Raw genomic sequence first — 10,788 nt, 5'->3', positions numbered from 1 at the left:
ATATCTATTGAGGCTTGTTTTGTGACCGATTACATGGTCAATTTTGGAGAAGGTGCCGTGAGGTGCTGACTAGAAGGTGTATTCTTTGGTTTTAGCATGATATGTGTCCTGCGCCCTATGTCTTGCAGACAAGAACGACGCGCGGCAACAGGATTCTTCTGTGAACAACATTTATTGTACTGTACTCTGAGCAGGGGACCACGTGGAAGAAAAATGCACTGCTTATAAATGCCCAGGAGACTCGTGTCCCTACCTGATTGATGCGCCCTCCAGTATCTCATTAGCATGCCCCGAGAGCGGGCTGTGACTTGCGTGGTACATGCGCACTACGTCCCTCGGGCTGGACAACAGCTCTGTTTGCTGAATCATCGGGAGGAAGCCGGAGCCATCTTTGGGTGCAGCACAAATGGCTTCCAACAGATATGTTCTGTAGATATATATTAATTCCAATTGGTTCATTACCTCTGCTAGTTTTACTGTGTCCTTGTTCAGTTTCTGTTTCCATGATCTGTCCATTGGTGAGACTGGGGTGTTGACATCTCCCACAATTATTGTGTGGGGTGCAATGTATTTTTGGAGCTTTAGTAGGGTTTCTTTTATGAATATGGATGCTCTTGTATTTGGAGCATATATGTTAAGGATTGAGAGTTCCTCCTGACAAGTTTTCCCTGTAATGAGTAAAAAGTGTCCTTCCTTATCTTTTTTGATAAGTTTTGGGTGAAAATCTACTTCATTCAATATTAGAATGGCCCCTCCAGCTTGTTTTTTGGGTAAGTTTGCTTGGAAGGTTTTTTTGCCAACCCTTTACTCTGAGATAGTGTCTGTCTTTGTCTCTGAGATGAGTTTCCTGTATGCAGCAAAATTCTGGGTTTTGTTTATGTATCCAGTCTGATAGCCTATTATTGGGGAATTAAGTCCATTTATGTTAACAGATATTAAGGAATAGTGGTTGCATTTTCCTACTATTTTTTGCTTTTAGGGGTAGAATTGTGCCTGTGTGTCTTTCTTCTTTTGGTTCTCTTGCTTAGGTGTTTTCTTGTTTTTACTAGGATGTAGTTTCCCCCATTGTATTGGGTTTTCCACCTATAATTCATTGTAGTGCTGGGTTTGTGGTCAGATATTGTGTAAATTTAGTTTTGTTTTGGGATATCTTGGTCTCTCCATCTATCATGATTGAGAATTTTGCTGGATAAAGCAGCTTGGGCTGACACTTGTGTTTTCTTAGGGTCTGCATGATGTCTGCCCAGGATCTTCTAGCTTTCATAGTTTCTCTTGATAAATCAAGTGTGATTCTGATTGGTCTGCCTTTATATGTCACAAGACCTTTTTCCTTTACTGCTTTTAGTATTCTTTCTTTGCTTAGGGCACTTGGCATTTTGACTATTATGTGTCAGGAGGAATTTCTTTTCTGGTCCACTCTATTTGGCATTTTGTAGGCTTCTTTTATGCTCGTGGTCATCTCATTCTTAAGGGTAGGGAAATTTTCTTCTATGATTTTTTTGAAGATATTTACTATATCTCTTAGTTGATATTCTTAGCCATTTTCTATTCCTATTATCCTTAGCTTTGGTCTTCTCATTGTGTCCTGGATCTCCTGGACATTTTGGGTTAGGAGCTTTCTGGTTTTTGCATCTTCTCTGACTGTTTTGTCTATGCTTTCAATGTTGTCTTCAGCCCCTGAGATTCTCTCTTTCATCTCTTGTAGTTTGTTGGAGATGCTTGCATCTGTGACTCCTGATTTCTTTTTTAGGATTTCTACCTCCAGGGTTGTCTCTTTTACTGTTTTCTTTATTGTTTCCATTTCCATTTTAAATTCCCTCTTCCATTCCTTCATATTTTTGGTTCTGTTTTCCTTTAGTTCTTTGAGTTCTTTGAGTGTTTTTCTTGTTTTCTCTTTAAAAGCTTCTATTTCTTTATGCTTTCCCCCCTTTCTTGTTTAAGGATCTCTATCATCATCTTGAGGTATGATTTCAGGTCTGAGTCTTCTTATTCTGGAGTGTTTGGCATTCAGCTGCTTGCTGTTTTCGGAGATCTGGCTTCTGGTGCTGCAATGTTGTTTTGGTTTCCCCTGGGTATGTTCTTTCGCTTTCCTCTTGCCATCTTGTTGTCTGTGATTATAAGTAGTCTTGTTGTCAGTGATTGATTCTCATCTCTCTTTACCTGGCCAGTGTCCCTGGATCTCAGTTGTTCCTGGTCGCAGATGACCTGAGTGCCTGTTCTGCATGCACTGGCTGCTGGGTGGAAACAGACACCCTAAGGCAGGGTTTCTGATCTCCTGAACCAATTGGGGGGGTGCACTTTCCGAGTGCTAGGCACAGACCTCTCTGCTCCCCAGCTACTTGGAGCACCCTCTCACCAGAATCTCTACTCTTCCTAGTGGCCATCTAGATTCTTAAGGTGAACTGTTATGTGCTTTGTGGTGATGAAATCAGAATGATAAAAAAGTATTGAAAATTCCATGGTGTAGGGTACCACATGCTAGCCACATCAGCTAGTGCTGAAGGAAGTAGACAAATTGCTTAAAGTGTCCTAATTTAATTTACTTTTGATGGCAGCTTTTTAATGAGTATTATATTGTACATCATGGATCTCTAAAGATCTCTCATCAGGACTGCTGATATAAGAAATTACATTACTATTAATACATTTCTAATCTGATCATGTTTGATAAAATTATCCTTTCACACTGTAGTATTTGAATTTTTATTTGTGCTGGAGACATGACTCAATGGCAGAGAACCTATCTGGTATGCAAGAGACCTTGAGTTGGATTCCTGGTATAACAATATATATGCTATAAACCTACAAAATTTTCTTGGTCATAAAAATGGGAAAAAAGTATAGAAATGTATTTGTACACTCTCCCAGATTTAGCATAGGTGAATTTGTATTTAACTTTCTCTCCCTGAATGATTGACACATTGCAGTTTAAAGGATGATAAAGTAATGAATAAGTTGAAATGATAACTGTTTTATTGAAAACAAATAATGTAAAATCACAACATTTACAAGTTTATGAAGTTTCCAAATATCCTGTAATGTAATTTGGATGCATATATTAATCTGTTTAAGAAGAAGTTTTAATTTTCTCTAATTCACTTAACACAGTGAACATGTTTTTTCCCTAGAGGATATATAGAAAAAAAGATAAAAGAAAAATCAGAGATAATAGAGATATACTTCCCCAACTAATGCATCCTCAGTGGGGAGTTTGTGATGTGAACAAAATGAAGTACTAGAAATTTGTTTTTAGGCCTCACTTAGGTGCAGCATCTGGAACCATGGCAGAGTCACTGCACTTAAGGGGAAGACATTTTGCCAAAGAAGAGGATGCTATTGGTGATCTTGTGCTTGATGAGGAATAGGAAAGGGTGATCACACTTGACAATTTTTGGTATCTGCTCTGATAACAACCTAACTTTCACCCCTGTGGCAGCTTCTGTCCCCTCTTCATTGACCTCCACAAAGGACTTGTGTATAACTTTAGACACCATGAGACCTCGAGTGCTGCTCATGCCTGAGAAGTCAGCCTTCTGTGCATTGAAGGGGTCGACCATCCCCATGTGTTGCAAAGGACCTGGAAGGTCATAGTTCTCTTCTACTTTGAACCGAGGCAAGGATAAATACAACTCCATCATGTGCATGTTCTCTGGGTTTGTCCATTCCAGTAATTTGTCAGCAGTGAGTTGTTCTTCAAGCTATAAAAGTACAAGAAAAGAGATTGCCAAGATTCACTGAAAGACTGAAACTTACATGAACAATGATTTGAATAACCTTTAGCGATAAATAAATATTAATTTTTTTGGTTTAGGTATTATTTATTTAGATAGTTTAAAGCTAGATTTTTATCTCTGATATACAAAACACCAGAATCATTGTTTTATTCAAAAGAAACTATATACATAATTGTGTATAATCTCAGCTCTTAATGTTTCTTTATATTTTTGTATACATAGTATTACATTTTATTGTTATCATTTAATGTACTAGGTTTCTCTTTTTCATTCAAAATATCTACACTTTCTACATTACTATATATTTCTTTCAAACATGTTTTACTTGTTCCATACTGTGGCATCATGTTGATATTTATATTTAATATTCATAATTCTGCTTAATTCCTGATTACGCAAGCCAGCAGCATGATTCATTCTGTGTGTAAAATACTTATACAACAGGATAAAACACAATATCTTCCTTTAAATTTTTCATTATTGTTATGTTTAATTATTTTCATTAGTAACTTATTTAAATTTATATGTTAAGAATAAATCTGGTAATAGAAGAAAAGAAGACAGAAGCCTTACCTCTTTCAGACCATCAATTTCCTCTGGAAGCAGGATATACATACTTAGCTCTTTGCCTTTGTATGGTATATCCACAATCTTGGCCTTCACATCTTCCAGAAAGATGAAGTTAAATTCATTTTTTTGTTTCATCATCTGGACCAGTTTACTTGAATTCTGCAAGAAATCTGCATGTGAAACACATACCAAGGGAGACATAGGACAGCACAGACAATAATGAGATACCAAATACATCAGCATTCTTTACAAACATAACCCTGTTGTTTTGTTAAATCTAGATAAAAGTTCCTTTAGTTATTCCCAGTTAAGTTACAAAAACAAAAACATCACAGATTTTGTTTTATATTTTCTGTAGAATCATTTTTATTTAAATTAAATCACCCACACATTACTAAATGACATTATGTAAATAAACTGCCAACAGTACCTTGTTCAGCCAAAACTTTTCTTTCTTGGTATGCTTTTGATCAAATTTGTGATTCCATTGTCCTTTGAAATATACTGCATTCACCAGAACCAGTATAGTGGAACTACTCAGGCTCCCTCTAGGAAATAAGTCTTTGATTTTTCCTTCAAGGGAAAGCACAAAGTGACTATCATCAGTACAGGGAGCTTTTCTGGAAGATGGTTTACCAGTGTTCACCTGGACACATTGGTTCTTGTCATAGGAAATGCTGTCAGGCTTTCTTTCTGGGTGATTATGGACAACACATGGTGAATATTGATACACTGTTTGGATCTGTGCTGTAAACTTAGCTCTTTTCCTTCCTCTTTTAGCCTTCTACCCAAGACTTGATTTGTTCTTTTACATACATGACATGAATTCTATAGTCTGAAGAGCATTCCTGGAAATGTCAGATACCACTTCTTCTGTGTCTACCTGTTAGCTTTCGTATAGTATTGCTGCAGGCTAGGCTTTTAAATATAGCTGAGATATGGCATAGGTGTTTACAGAGATCTTTACCCTTCATGGCAAAGACAATGTCACCAATTCTTTCCAAATGTCAAGTTGAGAAACATTCTGAGATCCAGCAGTGGTGACAAGAACTGCCTTGATTTTCTGACTGGTAAATGAGATGGGGACTTTTTCTCACATTTACTCTTAGCTTTCCAGAATTGCCTGTAACTTAAAAGAAATTGATATATGAAAATATATCTGGGTGGAGGCTTCAGATTTTCAAAGATACCTCTAACAAAGCTATACACACAGACACAGACACACACACACACACACACAAACACACACACACACACACACACACACACACACACACACACACACACACGTCCGGTTGTATTTAAACTGATTGGCTTTCTACCATCTTCTTTATAGTTCCTCTTGCATCACTTCATATCTATGGAGATCATCCCATAATCTCTAATGCTTCCTCCAGGGACACTCTCATACAATACCATTTGTTTGTTTTTCCACCCAGGAATTAATCTTCTTTTGGCTTTTTTCTGCAGCATGTGCAAAATCAAGTGATTCCACTTTAGCTTGGTAATATTTCTTAGTGTCTTCCACAAATGTCTTTGAGATGCAAAGAACCAAAAAGAAGTAATGATAACTCAGACATCACTCACATTTATTAGTCATGATTATACTATAATCTGACTGCTGACACAAATGGCCACTGTTTGTCTATGAAAACACAGGTGTTTTACTCAGGTTATATGTAGGCAATATGAAAACACAGTGAACTGAGGATAACATGACACTAATATAGCTTCTCATAAATGGCAGGTGGAAAAGAGAATCTGAATTGAAAATTTCATAGTAAATTGTGTTGCGAGATCTGATTGGCTAATGAGTTATTCTACCTCTAAGTTCAACCACTGAATCACTTTTCTACATGTATTCAGTGGAGGAAATTTTATATATTCTGGTACCTCCCCTGTTCTTTTCAGGATTTCCCCAACCCTGTCTATTGCAGAAACATCCCACTTGCAGTACATCTCTTTCTGTAAGGTCTGTGAGTCAGTGCTGGTTCATTACTGACAAGTTCTGGCTATCTACATTCTCTCACGGAAGAATTCACAAGTGTGTGGTTCACACATAAATCACTAGACTCTTGGACAATCCAGTGGGTTAGAATTTTGACTATGAGGCTTGTGCTCCCTGAGCAAGCGCTGCCTATGTCAATCTGCCTGGGCTTACTTTCATGTATGACCATTCAGATGTGTAGGACCTAGGATGCATATTAAAGGGATGCAGAGTCAGGTGTAACTTACCTTGAGAAATGGAAAATCCTTTGCTCCATAGATGCTGCTGGGAGCCTTCAGGTCATAAGCATGATTATATTTCTTTAACTGAGCCATAAGCTTTTGGAATTGTTCATTGACATTTTCTTCATCCTTTAATGTCAAAACACGTCTTTATTGAATTACTCTGCTAATATAAATTTCCCCTTTTATTCACATAATCTGGATTTCTCTGTTTTGAACTAAATATGCAGTAATCTGAGGTTGCTTTGGTTTAAGTTCTTCAAAACTATAGATTACTTATCATTTTTAACAATCATCAAGATATGGTTATGCTATGTTTTCCTATTTAATATATATTTTATATGTAACACTAATATATAGCCTTTAATCGTTTTGTCTATGAGAAGTCAACTGTGATTTATGGTTCTTCTCTCATGATGGATACCTTCTGCCTATAAGATAGCATATTTCCATGATTATTCTAGAGTCTGGACTGCATATATATTTCATCAGTCAGAGTACTGTCAAGATAAAAAAAAAAAAAGGTTCAGAGAGTTTAATGACTTCTTAAAACAGATGTTACATAGGCAAAATTTGAATCAAAGCATGCTAGAATTAGAACACTTTTCTTTGACTGCTAAAAAGGTACCATGGTTAAGGCTCTAAACATTTATAAGTGTGATCACAATCATTAATCAAGATGTGCTTATTTCTGTTAATATGTGAATACATGCTAGCTCTCTTAGTCCAATTTTTGAATTAAGATAAAATTGTTTAGTAACATTATCATAATACTGAAAATTGCCATTATCTTGCAATAATGTTGTCTAGCATTCATATGGTTTCTTACTTTTAGCAAGATGGACATATTTGTGTGTATACATTGCATCATATTCCTTATTACTCCTACTTTTTTAGAATGCAGCCTCAGTACATCAGGTCAGAGCTTTGCTCATGTTTCAGATATGTGAGGAGCAAAGCTAGAGGTAAATCTAGGCCATCCTCTTCTTCATCTAATACTGAACTTCTGTAGTTAATGAACGGAATAGCTACAAGAAATATGCATGGTGCTAACCCACATCTAAATCTCTTTCTGTTTGGAAGTTTCCCTACAGACTGCATTTTTTTAAATGTTCACTTTCAATTATAATGCTGTCAAAAATCTTAAGCTCTTATAACATAGGTACAGTGCACTTACATGACAGTCTGCAGATTTTTCTGTTTTCTTCCTTGTGGTTTCATTGAATTGAAGAACCTGGGAGAGACATTAAGAGTAACAAGAAATTTCACTTAAAGTTTTTCTAACGTTCACTGTTTTTTCAAGGAAATAGAAACAGAATAAACTCCTCAAAAATAAAGGCAAAAACCTTAAGAATTTGGAAAAATATACTCTAATCATTTGTATAAGAATTTGTAAGAAATACCATAAAGTTGACCCATCACCAGTCACATAGCTATATGTCCATCCATCAGTGCTCAGGGACACCTCAGTTCACACCCTTTAGATCTGAGACAATCCATTTCTTGCATCAGGGGTCTCTATCTTTTAAGATAATTTCTTGTTGCTTGATACTAGAAGATAATTATTCTTCCTAGCACCCAAATGATACCAGGAAGCACCTATTATTGGGAAGGGCATGTCCTTCCCACAATTCCATGTTCACAGTCATGGCATTGCCAACTCAGCATCTTGATCTTCATCCCAGGCATCAAGATTTATTGTCCTTTACCTGTACATTGACAGAGTGCTGGAGAGACAAGTTCAAACTGGTCAACCAAATGAAGCTTAGACCCACCTTCTTAATTTGTCGTTCAGTGTTTCCTTTGGCTCCAAGCTGGAGTATAGCTATTGTTGTAATGATGCTGAGTGGGGAATAGAGGATGTTGTCCTCTGATTCTCTAAGCTGCCTATACATCCCAAGTGTGAAGTTTGTAGTTGCTTTAGCAAGCAAATGCATGATGGCTTGGTGTCAGCCACAGTCCTAGAACAGTATATTGTCAGCACAATGGTTAGAATGACTTCACTCAGTAAAGCATGATTCTGTAACAAACATTTCTTAAAGAAAATCATATACCCATGCTACCCAATTTTGGCAAATAAATTTGTTACTCTTATTTTTGAAGCCCTTTGCAATGTACATGTCCTAACTAGAACGTAAGAAGTCAGTACCTTTAAAACTTTGCAAAAAGCTCATAGAGAGCCCTTTTATCTTTTCTTCCTAATCAGCTGTGGTAAGTTTGATTGGAAAGGTTTAAAATGAATTTCAACATAAAAATTTCTTTAGCTTGTTGGCAGCTAGGTGTCCAAAGATCACCTCTCAACGTTTTCTTTAAGATTCTGCAGGTGCCAGGCACAAATTCTGCTTGTTTGAGAAGATACATATGTTTAACTGAAAATAAATAACTTAAATAAAAAACAAATTAAGTAAAGGAGGCATTTAACTTTTCGTCAGCAGATCAAGAGAAAAACAATCAGGCAAAATGTCCCAGACACAGTAGATAAAACACACAATTGTTATCCTCAAGCATAGCTCAGTTTTCTCATCAATAACAGCTGGAAGCACTTACTTGTGTTTCTGAAGGTAGAAGTGGGAAGGAAGGATAGGAGCCTGTGCGTGTCTGATTCTGGAATGGAATATATATCCCCTCCTCTTACCACTGCTGCCTCATCATTTTAATTGTGTTCCAAGTAAATCAACTTCAGATTGCTTAACTAGGTTAGTCTTTTTAGCCTTGCAAATTTGGGAGAAAAGTCTGGCTTCACATTGTATACTCTATTTCCTTTCTCCACAGGTCACATAATTGATGGCTTTCTAACCCTTGCAAGCCACTGACTCATCTGAAATGAGCACAGGCACTTTCCCAGTAGCAATGATATTACTTTAAACTTCTAACCTTGTTACACTCCTGACAACTCTATTCTTGTGTATGACCCCTCTGATTGCCTTATTTTCCACTGTTGAATTGCCTTTAAGGAACACCTAAGATACCAAACAAGTAAAAAAAATCGATTAAGTACTTTTTCTTTGTGAAAGATTGCATTTGTCCTCTCAATTTGTCTATTAAGTATTCTATGCAAATTGAAAAATAGCTCTAATTCTAGTTTAAAGCAATAACCACGATTCTGCAAAAGATTTGTAGTGTTGTTATTGTTTTTATAAACTTTTGTATATTTGTATTGTTTTTGAGTCTTCATGATATTCTCTTACAGTTATTTCTTTTTTTAAGCAATTCAGCTAGTTTTATTAAAAATCTCATAAATAAAAGAGCTCTGTTTGCAACTATACAATTTTTTTTTACCTCAAATCTTGTTTAAAATAAAATTCTTGGAAGATGAGTGTGAGGTAAACTAGCAGCCAACGTTTCCTTTTGTAAAAAAATACTTAAATATTTTTCCACTTTGAGATAGGACACATAGCTCAGGTCATCCTACAAATTGGTGTGTAATTAAAGCTGGCTTTGAATTTCTGATTTTCCTCCTTTTTTATGATTTTATTGGATATATTTTATTCATATTTCCAGTGTTATCTACTTCCTTGATCTGCCTCCACATTCCCAATGTCATCACCCCATCACCTACTTCTATGAGGGCGTTCACTCAGTTACCCACTCATGCCCTCCCATCTCCCCACCCTGACATTCCCCTACACTGCAACATTAAGCCTTGGCAGGACCAAAGGCTTCTCCTCCCATTCATGCCCAACAAGGCCATCCTCTGCTACGTCTGCAGCTGGAGACATGGGTCTGTCCATGTGTATTTCTTAGATAGTGGTTTTAATCTCTGGGAGCTCTGGTAGGTTTGTATTGTTGTTCTCACGGGGTTTCAAAACCCTTTAACTACTTCAATTCTTTCTGTAATTCCTCCATTAAGGACCCTGTTTTTCAGTTCTATGGTTGGCTGTGAGCATCCGCCTCTCTATTTGTTATGTTCTGGAAAAGCCTCTTAGGAAACAGCAATTTCTAGCTCCTGTCAGCATGCACTTCTTGGCATCAGCAATATTATTTGGGCTTGGTGTTTCAATGTGGGCTGGATCCCCAGGTTGCGCAGTCTCTGGATGGCCTTTCCTTCAGTTTCTGCTCCAAACTTTGTCTCCGTATTTCCTCCTGAGAATATATTTGTTTCCCCTTTCAAATCTGCACTTTGGTCATCCCTTTTCTTGAGCTTCATGAGGTTTTAAATTATAGTGTAGGCATTGTAAGCTTTTGGGTTAATATCAACTTATCAGTGGGTACATGCAATGGGTGTATATTGTGATTGGGTTACTTCACTCAGGAT

General features: G+C 36.8%; 1 protein-coding gene across 1 annotated transcript; it reads right to left on the bottom strand.

Annotated features, from left to right (window-relative positions):
• Window positions 1–3,299: 3,299 nt before the first annotated feature.
• Window positions 3,300–8,470, bottom strand: LOC308427767 (serpin B4-like; the record flags this gene model as incomplete). Its single annotated transcript, XM_080925973.1, has 7 exons — window positions 3,300–3,698; window positions 4,308–4,463; window positions 4,735–4,877; window positions 5,721–5,838; window positions 6,540–6,662; window positions 7,711–7,767; window positions 8,309–8,470. The coding sequence occupies 7 exons, from the start codon at window positions 8,468–8,470 to the stop codon at window positions 3,300–3,302; spliced, it is 1,158 nt and encodes a 385-aa protein (XP_080782099.1).
• Between the last annotated feature and the right edge of the window lie 2,318 nt (window positions 8,471–10,788).

Source organism: Micromys minutus, assembly GCF_963924665.1.
Source record: "Micromys minutus genome assembly, chromosome: 12".
NCBI classification, from domain to species: Eukaryota; Metazoa; Chordata; class Mammalia; order Rodentia; family Muridae; genus Micromys; species Micromys minutus.
This window is presented reverse-complemented; position numbering and strand designations above follow the sequence as displayed.